At 35.9% G+C, this 22,398-nt stretch overlaps 2 protein-coding genes across 4 annotated transcripts; both read right to left on the reverse strand.

Annotated features, from left to right (window-relative positions):
• Positions 1-1,692: 1,692 nt before the first annotated feature.
• On the reverse strand, positions 1,693-13,585 carry LOC104594826 (rhomboid-like protein 19). 3 transcript variants are annotated; one of them, XM_088898809.1, is made up of 9 exons: positions 13,295-13,578; positions 11,649-11,773; positions 5,188-5,248; positions 4,928-5,094; positions 3,953-4,067; positions 3,625-3,827; positions 3,396-3,533; positions 2,465-2,542; positions 1,693-1,987 (listed from the first exon to the last, which is right to left on the reverse strand). In XM_088898809.1, exons 1-8 carry the CDS (start codon positions 13,313-13,315, stop codon positions 2,491-2,493), a joined length of 882 nt encoding a protein of 293 aa, XP_088754935.1. In that variant the 5' UTR covers positions 13,316-13,578; the 3' UTR covers positions 1,693-1,987; positions 2,465-2,490. The 3 variants fall into 3 exon arrangements, with proteins under 3 accessions (XP_088754935.1, XP_010253631.1, XP_088754936.1); XM_010255329.3 differs by lacking the exon at positions 2,465-2,542 and having other exon boundaries at positions 13,295-13,585; XM_088898810.1 differs by lacking the exons at positions 2,465-2,542; positions 11,649-11,773; positions 13,295-13,578 and adding an exon at positions 11,482-11,534.
• Positions 13,586-17,107: 3,522 nt separating this feature from the next.
• Positions 17,108-21,941, reverse strand: LOC104594827 (putative pyridoxal 5'-phosphate synthase subunit PDX2). The gene is made up of 7 exons (XM_010255330.3): positions 21,263-21,941; positions 21,035-21,162; positions 20,627-20,714; positions 20,452-20,525; positions 19,960-20,151; positions 17,522-17,619; positions 17,108-17,438 (listed from the first exon to the last, which is right to left on the reverse strand). The coding sequence occupies exons 1-7, from the start codon at positions 21,312-21,314 to the stop codon at positions 17,318-17,320; spliced, it is 753 nt and encodes a 250-aa protein (XP_010253632.1). The 5' UTR covers positions 21,315-21,941; the 3' UTR covers positions 17,108-17,317.
• Between the last annotated feature and the right edge of the window lie 457 nt (positions 21,942-22,398).

Raw genomic sequence — 22,398 nt, forward strand, 5'->3', positions numbered from 1 at the left:
TGAATGAATATTTTATCAAATCTACATATATACCAAAAATTGATTTTTAATTTCAAGAAATTTATACAAATAAAATTATTATTAATAGAATATTTATTTTAATACTTAAAATTTATAAATTTACAAATTGTATGTATATTCAATTTTCTATAAATTATTAAATAATAATGTCTTTACTATTTAAAAAATAAAAATATTATTTACAAAATATTTGAGAATATAACATAAATTGAATCGGTCAATTCCACTAATCCACATTTATATAAAAATAAAATAATTTTATATTTTAGAAATTTTATAAAATAAAAATATTAATAATGGAATAGTTATTTTAGTAATTAAAATTTATGAATTTTATACGATATATATCTTCAAAATTTTAATAGATTTGATATATTTTAAGTTAAGATTATATATTTTTATAAATTATTAATTAATACTTTACTTTACATTTTATAATAACATATTTATTTATTTTTAAATGAAAAAAACATATTAATTTTTTATAATAATATATTTATTTGTGAATTAATTTTTTGTTAATTTTAAAAAATAAAAATAGTAAAATAGAAATATTGGTATAGTAATTCAAATAGAATAGTTGCATATGTTTTGTGCCTTGGAATTTAATAAAAAATAAAATAATAATGGCTTTGTGCATGTATTAATTTCTAAGAATTTATATAATATGTCTTAGATTCTTGATCGATGCACTATCAATAAAATTGCATAATATCTATGCATCTCGCTATGTTGGTTGCAATACATTTCTTCATATATACTATTAAAATATAAAGCTCCTATGTATTTATATATTATTTATAATTATTTTGACATTAAAGTTAATATTTTTAATATATTTATGAAATTTCTGTGCATTTCCCTAGCAGTTTCAAACATTTCTATATTTTTCGTCTGTATCCATGCCTTTTCTAAGCGTATCCATATCCGTATCCGCATTCAAATTGATCCATACTGATACTTTGATCCTTGACCATGTCATGTCATGCATGTCGCTGGGAGTGGAGACATTTTGATGGTTCATGCAAATCTAATTTTTGTGATCAGTTTTGTGCAGTCTAAAAGAAATCTGGACCAGGGGGCTGGCTCTATTGGATTGGATTGGATGATCTGCAAGACGGCTTATGATGCCCGATCTCATCTTTATTGTATCGTGGGACATTTTCTAGCAATAGAAACTGTCATCTGGTTTAATCACGTCTACACTAGAAAATTGTATTCACCAAGAAAAAATAAAAATGAACCTGAAAAAAATAACAAATTATTATACCTGCGTGCGCTACAGGATTCTCCCTCCCTCCACTCTCATAGAACTCTTTCTTACCAACGAAGGGTGACACTTTAAAAGCCATAGACTCGGCCAAGAGGCATCAAGAATCTATTTGAACCGTTTAAAAAAAATCCCAGTCTAACTACATAGTTTTTGCTGAAATGGTTAAAAAGTATGTTCTTTTTTAATGGACAATGGTGCTTTGAGATTTTCTACTTGCCTCCTAAAATCCCATTTCAACTGCCTTTACTTTTTGACTGAGTACTATTTTCATTATCATCCAAAGCACACCGGTTAAACTGCTGAACCATGATCCTAGCGGTTCAAGTTCAATGTCCAATTCAGTTTCCAATATGCGAACAGGGATTGTCCTGGATGAAAAACAAATTACAAGAACTATATTGATGAATTTCCATGCATGTATACCAATTATATTGATGAATCTTCCCAGGTGAACTGCAACACTGTAATATTCATAACATGAAGATTGATGAGATCATTTACAACCTGAAATAAAACTCTTCCTCCAGAATGCAAAGACACATTTTTAGAACTGCCCAACTTGTATTGAGATGGAAATGACACTCAAAGTTTCAAACATTTTCTACAGCATCTCTACGTTTAAGGTCTTCTGTACCCCCCCCTGCAGCCCTCTCTGCTGCTAATCTTTCTTCAAGTGCTCGAGCTCCCCTTTCTCTGCAATATGGCAAATAAAAAAAAAGTTTAAAATTCATAAAAAATTATTTGAAGAAATCTTTCATGTAATTTTAATTGTCCAAACCTAGATTCAGAGTATCAGAAACGTGATAGTATAAAGGCAATTTAGACAACCAGATTTGCTTTGGAAACATATGGTTATGCTAGGAAAACTCACATAAATAATAAGCATTCTAGGTAGTCATATGGGAGATTTGGGTTCAAGTCCTTTTTTTCGTTCAAGTCTTTTTGAGAGCACATTGTTACATGTTCTGTGATTTCTTTAAATGAGTTTGAACATTAAAAATTTGATTTGACTTCAAATTTGGAAATTGCGCTCATATTAGTTTTCGTAATTTAATGGACTAAAAAGTTGCCCCATATGAGTGTACTAAAAAATAAAAAAGACAAATTAATGGGGATTGAACAAGGCAATTAATACAAGTATAAAAGAAAATTTAATGGGTCTGTATCAACCCGTATCAGCCATGTATCAGTCCATATCAGCTGATGCACACCAAATACAGGCCAGCATGGATCCACCCATGCCATGTGCTGACACAGCAAAAAAAACAATATTAGACTGCATTGGCAGATACATATTATATTCAATACTTTAAACCTTGGTTCAAACATAATTGTCATGAAGAAAGAGACAAAAAAGCATGTAGAGGAAAGCCATAAAATAAAGTCCAGTGTCTGATATGTCACAGATTTAAATTCGTGCTGATTTGATTATGATGATTCCATATGGCAAGATTAACACTTAATGGACCATAACAAAAAAATATAGACTTACAACAGGTTCACGAAGTGTATGATTTATTTCCCAACCATCAGAAAACTACTGAATCATCAATTTTTCCAAGTTCCATTTATGTAAAGGCATAAGTTCCCATACATGTAACAAATAATCAAAAAAGGATTCTCCATTTTCTGAAATTTGGCTATGTTAGTCATGCTGAGACTTCTACTGAGAATTTAATTTAACATGTACCTCTTCCTCTCAACTATTACTGGCATACCATTTATAGAATTTTTAGTTTTTTCCCAAATACCAACATGTGTGTCAGATCATTTTACATAGATTCAATTAATACCCTTGTTTTAGGCCTTGTAGGAATATGCAAGACACTTTGTATCATTGTCAGAAACCAATATTCTTCTCCACACCCCTTTGTTAAACAATAAACAGAGATTTTTCCCCCAACCATCCAAGCATTTGTTCAATTTCTAATTCATTACCGCCAGCAGTTATGGCTTTTGGACCTTTGACCAGTCCAATAAATGGGATATTCAATTGACCAATTGGGATTTGAAATACCTTCACATTGTTAGAACAGACATCTAACCAGTTGCATGCCCAATGTTCTCTATGCAATATGCAAGTGAGAAATGAAGAAATTACCTCCTCCGTGATGCCTCAATAGGGTCAGAACCAGGCAATGGTTCTGCAGCCAAGGTATAGCCTTTGGTTTGACTAGAAGTTTCAGATTTTCCACAGAGCATCCGATCAAATACTGATGCAATAGGATCAATGACTGGCCTGCAATGCCAATGACAAGGAGACTGTTGAATAAGAAAAAAAAAATAGAGGTTTAAACTTTTAAGAGTAGAAACTAAAAATTTCATGTTACCGTAAAAATTCAGGGAAAAATGTCCAGAAGGCAAACTCCTCACTAGGGTCCCCCTTGAGGCTTGTTTCGGGCTTTCTCTGAAGATACCGCAGGTATATCCAACTAGTGTATGTACCAAATATCAAGGTTGGAAGGTATGATGCTGCATTTTCTGTGAAGAAACTAGTAGCTATGGCCAGAAACAACAGAAGAGAAGGCACCCACTGGATAGTGTAAGCAATGGCAGGCAGAAGTAAGTTAGATATTCAGTTGTGGGAACTTCATATCAAATAATGGCCACCACTATGGACAGAAAATTAGAGCACATGTGACAAACTGACAATCATACCTTTGCTTTTATTTTTAACACAGAAAATAAAGCCAGTTCCTGATCAGGTACAATTTGCTTGATGCCAACCAGGAAACCTGAAAGGACCCCGTGGAAGCCAGAAAGAGGTGTATAGCTACAAAAAGAAAAAAAGGAAGAAGAAAAGAAATTTCATCAAAACGAAGGTTGATCCTCCTTGATGTTGATGACAGGAAAAAAACTGATAGAAAATGAAAAAAAAAAAAAGCAGCTACTGATTAAAAAAAGAGTGAAACAAAGTTAATAACACAGTAATGTGTAAGCCAGAATAAATAAAAGGATGGCAAAGCACTCCCTGTTTTACCTGTGTCTTCAAGTGATGCAGATGCACAGGGATTAGGATCTATCAAATTCGAGCCATTGCATGACAATGTTTGTTCTTTGAATGCAGTTAAATAAGCATTTACAAAACAAATAGCAAATAATTGACATTCAAAATTGTCAAAATTGTTCCTATTTATGAGAAAGTACTCTATTTTTCCGTACTTAATAATCAATTGTCTCATGTGAGTCAAGGAAAAAAGCTTTGCACTGTTCTTAGACAAGCTTTATCCAACTTTTTGGTCAGCTACTAAACCATGTTCAACTATTATCTAGGACTCCATATTTTGTAAAAGAAAATTCACCTGCTTATCTGTTATAAGTGCAAGGAGCTAGAAGAGATAGGGACAAAAAAAGGACATAGGTTGAGGTAGCGAGGAATGATTCAAGGATTCAAAATTTAACAATGATATGGCACTTAACAGAACAGAACGGCAAAACAAGATTCATGTAGCGGTAGCCAACCCCATATAATTGGTACAAGGCTTGGGTGATAATTTTCTTAGTTATTACTGCAAAAAGAAAATGAAATTTTTACCAAAGACAAATAGCATGCTTAAGAAAGAAAATTAAGCAAGAAAAACTGTAAGTAAAACATGACAAAACAGTTGTATTTGGATAATAAGAGATACTTACAGATAATTCTCCTGCCTTGTTATATAGTACAAAGCAATAGCTGTGATGAAGATGCAAACAGAAGTTAGGAAGTTAACTACAATGATGAACTTAAAGAATTCCCTAGAACCCCATATGGGTTCAAGCAGCTTCCCAATAAAAAGAAGACCAACGGTGCCTACGACCACCTGGAAAACAAGTGTAGATTCAAGACCTGTTGTTTTAAGGAAGTGGATGATTGTGAAAGTACAATTGCATCATTTACAACAAAAAAAGCATACCCCAAAAACTGATTGCTCAACATAACCAGCTGTTATAAGGTTCCAAGCAAAAGGTATTGTCCTGCAAATTCGGTTCCAAATTGGTGAATATCCTCAGTGAAAAAGTTAGGATTACAGAGTAAAGATGAATACAGGATCAGGGACCATTGCATCTGAGACTATATCCAAGTTCTTTACCATATTTACAAGATCTAATTTCATTGAATATGAACCTGTGCCTGTGGATGCACTTGAATGCAAATAGGTATGCAGATTGTAACTGAAAGAGAATCTTTCTTCATGAACTTTTAATTTCTAAATATTTGAAGATACAATACTTTGTGCATAACATGCACTTTCATAGGAGCTCTGAAAAGTTCACCATAGGGGGCTACAGTTGAACATTCAAACAATTTCTTAGAAAATGCTTCATTTAGTTCAGTCAAGTAACACAAGCAAAGGTTTACTTTCCAAATAATGAACATCCAACCACTATATTGCCAAGTGCAATAGTTGCTTTTGGAGTTTGAGCATCAGTCTGATTTTAGTTTTGTTATAATGAACTAATGCTTTTCCCTTTTCACAGTTTCACTGAGCATGTAGTGGAAGATATTCATGTGTTCTGAACCTAATGATTCAATCACTTGGGAAATGGTTAATTTAGCAAGCTCAGGTGCTAAAGAAGTTTCTTAATTTCAGGGCAAGATTAAAAACAGCATTGATATATGATCAGTTGGTCACTAGTACAAGATCTTGTGGTGCGACAAGGGAACTAATTCCACCACACCAGAATTCATTTATACTTCCTTTATTTCATTGTATGTATAGTTGTTAGTCTCATAATAACCATATTTCATGCTTGTAGTATTTGTACTGCCCAAAGTTCATGATTTCTTTTCTATTAATAGATCTCATTAGTGGCTAAAATAAAGGGAAGAAAACTCAAACATCCTCTCTACCACAACTCAGACAAAAGGCAGAGGGAAGCTATAAAAGAAAAGAAAGAAGAATGACTCTTTCAAGACAAATTAGCACCACAACAAAAGAAACTTATCAAGTCCTCTCCTAGATAAATTATCAGTCAGAGATGGCAGACCTTGGGATCCATCCGAATAAGGTCTTCGTTTTGGAAGATAAGGCCCTTCTCTCTATGAGGAATCTCAAAGATCACACATCATCTGACCCATTCCTCATCCAACCAATCACGGCCTGAGAATCCTTCTCCACCTTATTCACTCAGTTTCTAGCTCTCTATCAGAATGACCTATTGGGTTCTGAAGAGATGCAATCAGAGATAACTTGATTGAACTCCCTTCTTAGGAGTTGATCTATTATTGCCAGCTTATCTTCCAGGAGAGTGCAGTTGATCCAGGACACCACCCTCCCTCCTGAAGTAGTGGTCAAATTCAATTCAGATGAAAGCTTCTTAGGGTTCATGGACTATCAGGGATTGGAAGTTTTTTTTCTTGTTTTGACCTATCAAAATAAAAGCTTTTTTATGTGAATAGGCAAAGTGTAGCTTTTTCTTGTACTTATGAATGGATCAAAATATACACCAGAACCCATGTATATACACTGGGATTTACATAAAAAGTATAAGAGATTAATTTGTAATCATTAATAAGGCAAAAGTAAAAAAGGAGCAGTCACAGATTTTGGGGATTCATTTCTTTTTGCCAGAAAGGACACAGTAATTGATTCTACTGGAGCAGAGATTATGGCTCATAAGGGCCTCATATTGGCATTCATGGCAAGAGATGATAGCTTCCTACTACTAAGAGTCAAAGCTGCTGTCTTGGAGGTATGTAAAGGCAAGGATCAAGGAGGACTTGGTGTAGGAAATCTGGTTAAGAGGAAGTGAAAGGTTGTGGCACAAGGTCATTGAAAGCATCCATGGTGTAGCGGACAATGGCTGGGATGCAAGACTAGCACCTCAGGCAGCTTCTTTTTCCCCTTGGAAAGCAATTTTTGAGGCACTTCCTTCTTTCCTTAATTACATTCGGTATGATGTGGGGTGTGGAAACAAAGTCCTTTTTTGGGAAGACCTTTGGCTGGGGGACTCACCCCTTAAACAGCAATTCCCTTCTCTCCATACTTTGTCAGACTATAAGACTAAGCCTGTTGCCAGGTTTGGATTACTCTTAGACTTGGTTTAAACTGGGACTTTGGCTTTAGAAGGGGTTTGAGGGACAACAAATGTGAATCCCTAGTTCTTCAGATTTCAAATTTGAAACAAGTCTTCTTGGACCAAAACTCTATGGACAGGAAAGTTTGGTCTCCATCCCCGGATGGTCACTTCTCTTGTGCCTCCTTTTTCAACACCCTTTTTTTTTTATCAATATCCTTTTTCAACACCCTTACCCATTTAGATCCCTTGGGGGAGACTTTTCCAGTAAGAGAAATTTGGTGTAAGCCAATCCCTCCTAAAGTGCAAACCCTGTGTTGGGAAGTGTTCCTTGGAAAGGTTAATACCTGTGACTTGCTTCAGAAAAGAAGGCCAGTTAAGTGCCTGTCTCCTCATGTTTGTATCCTCTGTTTGGCTAGTGGTGAGACCCTACCTCATCTACTAATCTCTTGCTCTTTTGTATCTTGCATTTGGGACTACTTTTCCTCACTCTTTGGCTGCAGATGGGAACCCCCACAAGATGCGGATAGCTTATTCAACTCTAATTCTATGCGGCTACAGAAAAAAAGGGTGAAATGCTTATAGAAGGTAACAAGAGCAGCTGTAGTTTGGACCATCTGGGAAGAAAGAAATCAGAGGATTTTCAATGAGAAGAGCAGGTCAAGAGAGGAAGTAATTAAAACAATCAAAATCAGATCTGCACACTGGGTAAAAACTATTGACATATTCAAAGATATCTCAATAAATGATAATAATGAGAAAATTGAAGGAAGTGACTCAGATGGGAACACATACAGAGATTACTAAGATGGATTGGAAACCTCCAGAACCAAATAAATTGAAGCTGAACTTTGATGGCAGCTCCCTTGGAAACCCTGGGAGAGCAGGAATAGGAGGAGTATTCCGGAAACAAAATGGGGAAATTGTGGCATTGTACTCAGGACCAATTGGGTATGGAGGCTCGGTTCAGGCAGAGACAGTGACACTCCTACAAGGCCTGATATTAGCAGAACCAATAAGAAGCTAGAGAATTGGAGGTAGAGGGGGACTCGCTTCTGGTTATTTCTTGGGCTAAGCAGGTAAACTCAGCACCATGGAAGTACAGATTTGCATTCAGGGAGATCGATTCTCTTGCTAAAAGATTTAACTCCACGTTTGGATGGGTTAAAAGGACAGGGAATGGACTGGAGGATACTCTAGCAAAACAGGGAGTTCATAGACCTCTATTTTGGGCTAAATTGTAGCTGGCTGTATCACAACAGTGGGTTGTTGATCTACATAATCTGGGTTTATTTGTATATTGTAATACACTGGAGTGCAGAATAGATAAAGAAACTGTAATCTGTTTTTCAATTTAATAAAAAGCTAAATTCTCTTTTGCTGATAAAAAAAAAAAAAAGAGTCAAAGCTGCTGTCAAGTGGTTGATTTCTTGTATAGCTGACCTTTCTTTTTTCCAAGACAAAGGCCTTTATGCCTATGATTTCATCAGAAGCAAATACACTTATAGGTAATAAAATCAAACTCCTAGTTTTAGGACAATCCCTGTTATATAGGTATCTACTGGAAAACATTAACTGTAAGTAGAGTTGCAACATGGTTCCATCTAATCAAAGGATACCAAAAATGTAAGTATACAAACCACTAAAAGAGGCAAAGCGCATAATTCACAAAGACATAAATTTCCACAGTTCTACTCAACTCAATAGCGATAGCAACTGAGGGCTGGCTCGTTGGTGTGTTAGCTGGTTTGTTACGCGAAATCAAGTCCCGCAACCAGCACTTTGGGGATTATGGAAATCAACCACTTGCATATAAAAAGTGACAAGTGACAAGTGAACTGCAACAAATGGAAATTCAAGTGGCTAAATTCTCTTTGGTGCAGTTCCTTAACAAATGGAAATTCATTAAACTGTAGTCCAATTATTATAGCCAAAATTGCATATAAAAAGTGACAAGTGAACTTCTATTACAAGAAAAGCCTGATAAGGAACTTAAATGGCAAACTTAATCGCCTCCTCAAGGATGAAGTTGTTCACACTTCATACAATGATTATTATCATAGTTATCAAGGCGCCAAGGCGAGGCTAGGCAACCGGAGGGAGTCTTGTTGCCTAGTCGCCTAGGCAATGGATTTTTTAAGTAAAAAACATATATCATAGGGTAGTATACTAGGTTCCATAACCATATTTCCTTAATGATTATCCATAATTTTCATAAAAAAAAAGTATAAACTTCATGTTAAAGTATAGAAAATCAACATATTCCAACATATTCATGAGAAAGAAAAAGAAGAAAGAAATTCAAAAATATAGGGGCTGAAACCCTATTTTTGTTATAGAAAAATAAGAAAAGAAAAGGTGGAAGAAGAAGAAGAAGAAGAAAAAGATGTGAAAGAAGAAAATGTGTTGATTAAACAACATTTTAAGTTCTTCTTTGCTTATTGGTTCAGGTTCTGAAGTCTTTTGAGGGCTCAATACAGCATTTAGCAATGTTTGTGTTGAATAAACTCTAAAAAATAAAAAATAATAAAAAGGGATGAGTATATAAACACACAAAATGAATATTTTATAACACACTTGGCAATTAGGCGAGGCGAGCCTCCAAGAGCGCCTTGTCGCCTAGGCATCGCCTTGACAACTAAGATTATTATGTTGGGTTTTGGCATTTATCCCATTCAAAATGTCCTCCACTTAGTCAACAGCTCTTCAGTGATCTTTTAAGGAGTTCTAATGGTCTGGGACCAGTAGATTCTCTTTACCATACATCTTTACAAGTGCTGTGAAGGTTGACAATTTTTTATCAGCAAAATGAGAATTTTATTCAATTAAGAGAATTAAATACAGAGTTACAGCCAATGTTTTAAAACACAGAGGCGTGACACGAGACATTCCAGTACATAGAGGCGTGAGGTGTAGTTCAGAACGTAAGAGGCATAAGCCTCCCGAACAGGAGGGGGGATGAGGAGGAAGAAGAGAAAGAAAAATCTCATTTTTTCTTTATTTTTAATAACAATCTTTATATTAAGAAAATTCTCATGTGGACGAGGCATTAAGTTCCCTTGCCATGCTTACTATCTCCCTTAACGGTACACTACTGCTTGAATTGGTCCAAGGTTGACATTGACTAAGCAGAATAAGGGTTCATTGCTAGCAATCAGAGTTCATCCTTCCCTTTGTCAGTTCTTTATTTACAATTTAATAATATTATCCTAATCTTGTGATTTTTTGGACCATTTTAGTTATTTGAGCTGCACACTACACGCTTAAATGTTCTGAAGTGTTCTCACTCAGCTTGACAATATTGGATTAGAAGATGATTCTCTGGACGGATTAGAAAGTAACTATGTAAGTGAAGTAGATACTACTAGAGTTGAGGTGGCATCCCACACAAGGGGCTGGGATATCCAAGGAAAAAAATGTGGGCCAATATGGATGGGTTTGGGACCTTGGAGAATGACACAGTAGTTGACTGAGATCAGAAGCATCTTCAACTTTATGCCATCAACTTCGTCCTAGATCCCTCAAGAATAGAATGCAGTAGCAGATATTTTAGCTATGTCAGGTCTGGGGAGAAACTTTATGACTTATGCAATTTCTTGGTTAGTTTAATTAATTTCTTTGTAAAGAAAAACAAAGGAAAAAGTTGAAGTTCACATTCTGGAAGGAGAGTTACCTTTTCTCTGATCAGTAGAGTTACCTTCTATTATGTAAGAACTAAGAAGCTGCTCTAAATCCTGCTTATATGCTTCACTTACTATGTATGGCCATTATAAAAACCAGAAGTTAAATTAGTCCATGCCAATTTGTTTCGGAAATAATAGGTAATATTGACTATATTCAAGCATTTTATCAGATAGATATGAAACTACACTTTCCCCCTATTGATCTTGAAGTTTATAAGGGAGTTTCTATAGAACCAATAGCAGATACTATCTAGAAAATTAGAACAACAATACCATCTAAGTAGTGTACTTCAAAGCATCTTTTAAGAAAGTAAACTCCAAATATCAAATGGAACTACTTTGACTTAGCACTACAACTTGAGCATGTACTTCATGCTTGTAGTTGGTATTCTACAACAACCACCAGTTTGGGCATTTTGGTAGAACTTAAATGTACATCCTATTACTAGCTGTTGCATCGTGAGAGAGGAAGGCAGGCAGTGAACATAAGCATATAATTAAAGGAATCTTGCAGGAATAAGTGCGAGATAAGCAATCATGTACATGTAACCTACGATACAAAATTACTAGATGAACATGTACAATAATATTTTTTTTATTGGGAGAAGCATCTTCAAGTACCATAAAATATTATTTATCAGAGGAAGTCTCTTATAGTCATGATTAAAGTGTACCTTGCAGGAATAAGTGCGAGATAAGTAACAGCAGGAGGGAAAATCTGGATTAGGGCATATCCACCCACAAGTACTGCAGCAAGGCCCTTGGATAGCCGAGTAAATCCGGAGAAAAAGCTGGAGCCCTGACAGCAAAAACTATATAACAATCTGAGTTATTCTTATAAATGCAAGGACTCTTGCAGAAATAAAGATGAAAAAGCAAGTTGCAGCGTAAGTGCACCACACCAAGGAAATACACATAGTAGCATACAAGGGTAGCACCTTTTTCGGGGGAATATCTTTGACATAATTTCAAATGGGTCAAAGAGCAGTACAAGGTACTGAAGGAAGGATTCCACCAACATAAAAGCAGCCCAGGTAGGTCTTTTTTTCCTAATTTGAATGGGATTATCCTATGAGTTGGCGCTTGGGGCAAAAAAACAATTGGTATCCATCTATGGGAAACTGCATTCATTGGTACCAATAAAAAAGAAGCAAATATAAAAATAAATAAATAAAAATTACTGAAGATTATTAACTCAATTTTAGATCCTTGAGTCTGATGCTCAAACAGGGCACTCTCAAAGGTTCAAGGAAAAAACAAAGAAAAAAGAAAAAAAAAACGTCATTTTGGATTAGTTCCTATACAGACTTGCAAGAAGGTGAGATCCAAGGAGAAATTTCTTAAGTTTCCAGAGTACTTCCAACCCAAGGTGGGAGAATTATTTAAACCTAGTTTTTCTAGTATTCCATATTCTTCATTTTTGGATTGGAGTTGTTTACTCTATCATACATTCAAGTAGAACCACTGGACATTTTATGCCAAAAGAAGCCAAAAGTTTTGTGTTTTCACTTTTCCTTGAGCTTCGACTTCAAAGGTTGATCGCCCTCAAAGTTGATCAAGGAAGCCAAACTCCTCGAAAAGATTAAAAGCTTCTTTCACTAATATTATATAAACAGATGTTTTATTTTTATGTAATATGATTATATGGGATCCATAACCAAATGGATCATCGAATATTGGGCCTACTTGATAAGGGCTTAAGGGGTGAAGTATTCTTCCATTTGTTTCCTTTGACGCAACCTCTTAAACCCAGCTATCTCAAAGTAGGGTAACGCTAGTACAAGATTTAACACAATAGGTTCCTTAGATCCAGAACTTAAATTCTTTAGCAGGACTATTGGCGACATATATCCTTCAAGTGTGTGGACTTCTGGACTGAGTTTGAAGGGACAAAATATAAATACAAGAATGGCAAGAAAAAAGATTTTTAACTATGAGATCGGTGCATCTGCATTTCTTCGTGAATGTTGATTTCTGAAGGAAATCTACATGAAATGTAAATGCACACATAGAAAGATAAAAGAGATACGTATTCGGCCTAGAATAGAAAATGGAGACCAGTGGGCGAGAGATCCAATGGTGATAATGCCAATCATCTCGTATTGATGCCTCAGAAAGAAACAAAGTAATAACAGCGGCACGACGGAGGAAATAAATTCAAGAGAAAATGGAGGGTGAATTCAAAGGTTCTGGTCTCCATTAAACCCTAGCTAGAAACATATTAGTTAATCTGGTCGGGTTTCAAAAATGTAAGTAATTGAAGCGTATAAGACATGCATGGAGAGGGTGATCTGACTTCAAGAGAAAGCGTCGCACTTACTCCTACCGCCTGAGAACTCATGGCCGGAGATTCCCGATCGTTGCAGCCGGTGATCTGACTTCCCTTGTTGCTTACCAGATTTCGCCGCCTTGCTCAGATCTTCTTTGTGGCTGTGCAATAGTCAGACGAAGTACCAAAGCTGTGCTGAGTCCTATGGCTAAAGTCTTAACCGCTAAGACGAGAAGGTGGATTTCATCGTAATTTCCCCAGATGATATCAAAACCGGAGGCCGTACGGTTTTAAGAGCCACATGCGTAATCGAGTCTGGCGCGAGCTATCATATTAGGAAAGGCCTCGGGTCTTAGACACGGAGCACATTGTATTATAGATGATTAAATGAATCAGGCGTCACAAATCTAAGAATATGGAGGATCCTGCCATCCCCGAAGATCTAGACTAAGCATCGAATTGGACCCACCAGGAAGGCAGGAACCAAGAGATTGGTCATGAGATTTTGAACCGTGGCCACTTACTGCCCATTGTTTTGCTCGATAATTCGAGACTGGACCACGTTTTTAGTCGCAAGTCGTGTGACTCGTGAGTCAGACTATAGAAATGAGAATTGAGAAATCGCCTTTGATGGATCAGAAACGGGTTCTTTGGGAAGTTTTCAACGGGTCGGGTCTGGTCCAGTACAGGTGTATCAGTCTCCGACACAGGATGGGCTCTCCACGTAGCGGAGATCATGATTTTGAAAACCGGATCAAACCAGACGGTCGGACCGGTTAACCTAAAAACCAGTCAGCCAATCGGTTCCATTTTCACCTTAAAACTGTTTCAGTGTTTCTAGGCCAAAAAACCCATTGATTTGGTCATAAATCCATTAATCTAGGTGGTCGAACCGTCAACCTGAACAATAGTTTTTGGCCTTTTTATTTATTAAACAGAATGATTCGTTCACTTGGACCATTTGACCTAATAACTGATAGTCAAAATGGTTCCATATCCAGTTCGATTTTTTAAACCTTGCTGGAGACTACATTAGTGGCCTACATGCATATCTCGGCATGCATACTCTATGTGGTGCCAATGTGAACTCCACAGTGCATCCCTCTTATGAATTGGGAGCATGGACATCTCCCAATGACAAACACGGGAGATGTTCCCAATGCACACACTCACATCCCCAAGATGTTAGATGGACCCAAAACCATCCCATGGGTCTGCAAATGGATCAGATCAGATTTGGCAAAGGATATATCCAAGTATCCAACCAATGTGAATCCCATAAAAATTTGCTGGATTTTCAAGTGTATGATTTGAATTCAAATTCAAACATCTTATCAGATATCCAATTCTATTAGAAATGTAATAAAAAACTTACAATATAATATAAATAATATATTATAATATATAATACATAATATATAATTATATAAATGATATATAAAACATACATATAATATGTAAATTATATAATATATAATATTTCATAACTAATGGATCAGGTCGGGCATATATCCGAGTTTGATCAATTAACTAAACAGGTCGACTTCCCCGGTCCAAATCGTTTTTGTTAGGATCAAGGGAGATATCCAAATCCGACTCTTATCGAATAAAAAAACTGGATTCGAATCAGATTTGATCTGACTTATTTGCAGCCCTACCATCCTAATTGTTACTCGGGATAATTGGGTCTGCTCTAATTACTAATTGGGTTTGATCTAATTAGACCCAATTATACTTAACATCTATAGTTATATATACTAATAATAACTTAAATATTCATTTTTTGATAATACAACTTAATAAAAAATGGTTTTATTATGATGTCGGAAAAACATGATATTGGAAAAAAAAAAAACTTGTAACCAATCAATCAGCATTACAAAAAGTGGTAACCAATTAGGTGGGTATTCATCATAATTCACTGGGGGGGTGTTAATTGATCAAAGCTCTTTTGGTATCATATTTTTCCAACATTATAGTTTTTTTTCCTAATAAAAATGATAACAAAATAGTAAATTATTTATATGTTTATAAACCAAGTGTTTTTAACCACAATTATGTTATGTGTTGTCTATGAAATTTACTCTTTTAAACATCTGCCATATATAAGAATTACAAAGAAAAAAACAGAAATTCTTTAGGCTTAGTTTGGAAAGAGTATAAATGCAAATATGTATAGTATAAATACAAATTAGTATAAAATACAAAGTTTTGCATTTTATATATTTGCATTTATATTCTTATTAAATGGAGCAATAAAAAATACAAATATGTAAAGTGCAAAATCTTATATTTTGTATTATTTTGTATGTTAGTATGCATATGTATTGTGCTCTTTCCAAACTGAGCTTTATATATTATTAACTACTGTTGTAAAGACATTATATGCGTGTTCGACCTGGACTAGGGTTGGGTTAGGCCTCAAGCCCTGCAGTTCTTGCATCCCTCGGTCTGAAATGCAGTGCAACGGTTTCTATGGCTATTCAGAACATGTTTGGAAGGGCTTCAGTTTTGATTGAGGAGCATCCGCTGAATCATTTTAAAAAAGCTAATAGAACTAGTTTCAGCATAGAGTTGATTTGTTAATTGAATTGAAGTATATTTAAGCTTTTCAGATTTTCATCAAACATAGATTCTCAGCTTTCTGTGTGAAGCCCACCTTGTAAAGCCAGAAACCCTAGAAAACCCTCCCAGATGGACGCTCAAAGTTATAGAGACCAAGGACATTTAAGTGGCTGAAAAATGAAAATAATCTTGGAAGAGTGACGATTTAGCCTAGGGTCAGAATTTTTAGGCCCAAAGTATAGATGGGGTAGGTGCCAGCTCGGAATTGATGCCAATTCACAAGCAGGCTCTGATGTATAAAATGGGGGGTTTTTGACATTTGAAATGTTTATGGATCTGCATTCAGATATCTGCATTGGGCCTATCGGAACTTTTCCTAATAATCTTTGGGTGCTTTGGGTTTTTCAATTTTCACCAAAAAATGATTGTAGGCTTTCTAGGTGAGCCTTTTATCTCGCAAAAAGAAAATATGGCAACGTCCTCTCAACCAAGCGCATAATACGCTTATTGAATTTGGAAAGCTTAGTCGCTAAGGCTCTTTTGAGTGGCAGACATCCTCAAAGAAAATGGTTGATTAATGATTTTTCTCTAACGAGGACTGAAAGACGTTTGGTTGGCATGAAAGAGTGATAATAAGTTCTAACAAAATAAAAAACAACAGAAAAAAGTAGGTAAACCCGGAAAAATATTTTTTTTCTTTTAGATTTTCTTTCCAATAAATAGCTCTTTCTCTTGAAATCTAAAGAAGGAAAGTGAAAAGAAAAAGAAATAAGTCCAATTAAATTTTAAATATACAAAATATATAACCCCGTTTATACATAGATAATATTTTTAATTATATAAAATGTATTCTTTTTCTTATTCTCTCTCAAGTAGTTAAGTGTTGTTAGATCAAGCCTCATGAAAGTCATTTTTCAGTGGATTTTGTTAACCATGATATGAACATCAGAATATGATTAGTCAGATTCAATCTGACTTCTTGACAGCCCTCTCTGGGTTCATTTTTCAGTGGGTTTTCTTGGCAGCCAGTCACATTCTTAAGGGTATTTTTCACTTTCATTTCTCATACTTCTCCCTCATTCAATCTCCACACGTTCGACAGCCTGTGAAGTGGACAGGATCTCTCCACATGATACATCATCGGTCCATATAACCATGCCTCCAAGGATGAATGCTATTATTGCATGATGCCTGCATGTAGTTGGTGTGGAGTTACCATGGACCAACGGGCCATACAACAGGGAGAGCTTTGTGGACAGCATAGGCTGTCGAATGTAGACAGCCAAAAACATTTCCTGGTGGAAGCAAAATATCATGAGATTTTGCTTCATTAATATATACAACAACAACCTGCAGAATTAGGTTAACCCTGCTGTTCTGGAACAAATCTACCAACCAAAAGAAAAACATTTCTGTTCTATATGCAATAATGCCTTAACAGATAACATGCATTTTGAAGAGAGATCAAAGTAAAATGCAGGGAAAACAACCATCAGTGCCACTTTGCTACTACTGAAATATGGGCAGATCATTCCTCAGCTGCTGTTGGTTGTCATTGATATCATCTCCTCCGGTAGAGAAGTTACCCTGATCACCACATTCTGCCATCATCTTCAAGAAATAACTATGCCTGGAAAACCAAAATTTTAGGAGCACAAGTGAGATATGTAAGAGATGCACTTAAAGCTAATTACTTAACCATGCAATATATACCATCGTGTGTCCGCAGTCAATTCAGGGTGGAAAGCAGTTGCGAGCAAGTTCCCTTGCCTTACAGCCACAATTACTTTATCTTTGGACCCAATTTTCACCTAAACATGGAAATCTCCAAATGAGCCGCATGCCCCATAAGTATTACAAATAGGTCCCATATCACAAGTGTTAGTCAAAGACCACAAAGGTGCAAGCAGAAGCTGTACATGTACAAATTAGACATAGCTTCTAACAGATGACAACATAGTTAAAATCCATAATGTTTCAAGTTAATGCCAATGAATATAATTCTGCAATGGTTAGGGCCACCAATATGAAAATTTGCTCCTCCTTGGTCTGGGATTACCATCAGTTATGACTTCCATTAAACTTGATTCCCAGAAATATATGAAAGCTAAATTGACTCGTACAGAAACAAACTCATAGATATCCCATTTACGTCCCCAGGAAAAAAAAGAAGTCCCATTTTACTTTTCAAAGATCACCTATAAAACAGCTTGCTCCGTGGTAGGGAGAATATGGATCAGTTTCTTAGCCCATGTATGGGAGTGCTTTTTTAAGCACTTTTTTTTAGGCCAGGACCACACCTTATTGGTGTTTGATAAATAAGCCCCAATAAGTGCTTATTCATGGAAATAAGCACCCAAGAAGGTGCTTATTTTTAAGCACTTTTTGCTTTCTGATTCATCTTAGCCTGCCACATAATTTTTAAAATACATATATTACCCCCGTTTGGAAGAAGCACTTTTTCACCAAACACTAGTAAGTGCTTATTTGAATAAGCACTTTTTTATCAACTTGAATTAGCACTTATTTTAACAATAAGCGCTCCCAAACATGGGCTTATTCATCAACCATTACCATCTTTTGAGCAGAAAAAAAAACCTATTATCTTGATAATCATGCCCATAACTCTGTATGCATTTGATCTTATATCATTAATTCAGTAATCTTTGTTGAGCAGGAAAAAAAAACTTGGTATCTTGACAATCATGTCCATAACTCTGTATGTATTTGATCCTATCATTAATTCAATAATCTTTTCAAATTCTACATATAAGGTTTAGAATAAGATTACTATTAGTATATTCACTATATTGATTGGAGCTTGGCTCTTTGCTTGTCCATAGAATCTTTTAGTAATATTTACATACTATTACATTATTCCAATATATATCCACAAATTTATATGCACTGTTTTAATCATTCTTTGAAAGTGCATTATTCTATAATGGTATTTTTTTTTTGATAAATAAAATGTGTTTAGTAAGAATTCCATAATGGTATATAGTTTCACACTTTTACAGTATAAATTAACAAAGGTTTCAGAATTACCATTCATCTAAACAAGAGGTGACAACCCATTATTTACCCTCCACCAGTAAATATAAGTTATTGTATGCATAAAGAATCCAATTGATATATACACACAGATGTAGAATGTTTAGACCTTCAAAAATGGAAAGTTTTCCTTTCTGAGCAATTTATGGTGCCAGGTTCTTTAATTTCCTTCATAGGTCTGACTCAGGCCACAAAACCAAAGCCAGAAGGTGCAGACAAGAACAACCATGAATGAAATATTAATAATTAAAACTGCAAACTGGTATTGATATAATATAGTGCAATTATAAGCTAAAGTTTTGGTTATATGCAAGGCTTACAAAGTATATCTCCCTTCTATCCACTGAAAAGGTAACTTAAGTGTATCATATGCACAGAAAGTGTTTACATGAGGGGATGACCAGTCTGCATCCATTTAATTGTATTAGATGGACCATCATTAGTTACCAAAGAATAGAGAGAAGAAAGTGTGGTTGTCTCTCTATAAGATATCATTATAGATCTTCTCAAACCATATACTTTGTGGTTGAGTGCCTTCTTTATTGGTTGAGAACAGTGGATGCAATTTATTGTGATAGATATAATTTGCTTGATTGCTTGAAATTTGTTTATTTGTTTTGCAACTTACTGGTGCCCATCCACTAATACTCAATTGCTGAAACCAATTTAGTTCAGTCCTAGTACCCTAGAATCTGGGGGTGAAATGAACTGCATTCCTAGTTTGCATAACATGGAAAATTAACTAAAACATGTAAGTTCAAAGATGAAAAAAAAATGCACACAAACAAAAAAGTGACTATATCCACATGTTTTTGTGCGTTGATGTTAGTGTCAATGGATGTATAAATGTCACCATATATCAAGAACAATGAGTAGAAACAGGGAGTCTAATGGCTGATGTATATCATCAATAATTGGACAATATAGGAAAAGGTTTAAGTCCATCCCAACAAATCTGGTTTCAGATGGTACCTTATTTTTGTACATTTGCAGTAAAACTTATATATTAATGGTAGAACCATCTTCTTTCTTGTACAATTACAGCTTCCAAACGTCAATGTACTGAAGTAAAAGTTAAAGTAACATAAAGGACAAACCTCCTGGTTTCCAGTTACAGATTTTGAATCTGTCAATTTTTTCGAGGGAATGGGATAATCAGCTAAGACTTCAACTTCTGGGCCTGCTTCAAGGATTGCTGGAGCACGAATAAAAACTCCACGAGAACTTTGAGGACCACCTTCTTTGGCTGCAAGCTCCGGTACTGACAGCTCTGCCTCAAAGCTCTGAATCTGCAGAAAACAACCTCTTTATATTAGACCAGAGTTGAAATAGTCCACAGTTAATCAGCAGAAAGTAAAGACTGGGGGCACCAATGGGTTGGATTTCCATTAAGATTGATTCCTCTGGTTTTACTTACAAAAGATGAGAATAAATGGCAATAAGGAAATGATATTCTTGCTTCCTGTCGCAAGAAATACATGAAAAAACTCTTTTTTTACACAAGTTGTTTCCCTCTCTTCCTACATCAATCCAATCCTGAGTTTTTATATAAAGAAAGATATAGAAATGCAGAGCTTTTGTAAACTTACCTGGCTGCCAAAAAAATTCCGATGGACAGTACAATCTAACCCTCCGATGAGTTCCTGTCCTCCTTCTTTCTGTCCTGGAAAGCGAAGTTCAGGTCACAACTTCAAACAACTTGGGTAAAATTTCCCTTCCTCTCTTTCCTTCTGTTAAAAAAAAAAGAACAAAAAAAGCACGCACCGACGGCCTTGTTTGCCAAGAAGATGAGACCCGCACAGGTCCCCCACACAGGTTTCCCCATTTTGACGAATTCTCTCAAAGCAGGAAACTGCAATTAACAGAGGAAACGGTCGAATGTTTATTGTTTCTTGCAGAGTTCTACCAAACAGCGATAATCTTTCCCATAGGGTTGCTTATTTAGTACAACATATTATTTTCCTCACTGAATTACAGATTTGGATCGATTATGGGAGCACCGAAATTATACGTCGAGAAAGAGAAGAACAAATAAGCCAAAATATTCCCCCTGAGTTCTACATCTATGCATGTAGCTCACCAGTATATTTCCAATAGAAATCGATGCATATCGAGAACCAAAAACAAATGCTCTGAAAGTAAAAGTAATAAGTAATAGGAACGAAAACCAACCAGGTTATGGTATTCAGCGAGCTTGGCCATGGTAGTGCTCTCCCCTCCTGGAATTATAAGAGCATGTACATTCTGGAGCTGCTCGGGCTTTCTTATCTCTATCCCTTTCACTCCGATCCTTCTGAGAACTGCACAACAAAACCATCGCTGACGGAGTTAAATACATGACCTTGCATCAAGTCGTCGACGTGTAAACTCTACAAGAAAGCGAGAGAGGGGGGGGGGGACCTGCTATGTGTTCGTTAAAAGATCCCTGCAAAGCAAGGACACCGACGGCCATGTTATCGGAACAGTAGCTCACTCCTTGCCCTGCAAGGCTGCAACTGCAAAACGAGGAGAAGGAAATTACGATACACCTTACGTTTTGTATGACTCCCGTACTCCCTCGATGGCGGTGAGTCACAATTCACAAATCGGGAGATACGCGTTCTCGAGCTGTCAGCCGTTGGATCAGATTCTGAGAGATTCAGGCCGATTAATATGATGTTATTTGGAATCTTGGGCTCCTGGGCGACTATTGAACATCGATGATTATCATAGTACAGTTTTCTTTGTACTTTGTCTATCGTACGGTTTCGAATATGCTTCTACAGTTCTACCCACACGTTCGTGCCCCACAGGCCACAATCCTCCTCACATGCGCCACCTATCCATCCCAACTGACGTCTGACGGTGGTTTAACTGGTATGATCTCCGACTCGTTGGAACAGAGACCTGGCATCAAATCCCACCAGGGTTTGGAGGTTAAGGACGTAAAGGGACGGGAGATGGGCTACCCAGTATCCCGGCGACGAGGATATGTTTAGAGTGATAAAAGTATTAACTTCGTTGTAGGTTTCTTACACCCTTGTTTTCTGTCTGCAACCGGAAAAGATAAAGGAAATTTGTCTCGTCATAGGCGCTTCCGAAGCAGAGATCGAGCCCGTAAAGTTTCAGATGGACAGAAGATCTAAAGGAGAGCATAGTTGTTTCAGTACGGTGATCAAAACGATTGTTCACCAAAAGAAACATGACGAACTACTGTTGCTCCTGTCGAAATGTATTGCTCATCTTTTCCAACTCCATCGTCTGCCAAAAAGAATTTATTGAAAATGAAATGAAACGAGGGAAGAACACAAATGGCAGAGAATGAAATATCTTAATAAATAACATTGAGAAGAGTCTATTAAGTGATTATTTTAATAATCTGTTTGGTGATACACTTGCCAAATCACAATTATTTTTGTGTTAAACACAAAATTGGCATAAGTAACACTTTTAATCCTCATTTCACTCATACATATAAACAATACTTTTCGCATAATTATATACATGGCCCTACATGTAGAGTGTCACATGGATAATAATAATAATAAATAAAATAT

The sequence above is a fragment of the Nelumbo nucifera genome, chromosome 2 (genome assembly GCF_055504915.1).
Source record: "Nelumbo nucifera cultivar China Antique chromosome 2, China Antique-T2T, whole genome shotgun sequence".
NCBI classification, from domain to species: domain Eukaryota; kingdom Viridiplantae; phylum Streptophyta; class Magnoliopsida; order Proteales; family Nelumbonaceae; genus Nelumbo; species Nelumbo nucifera.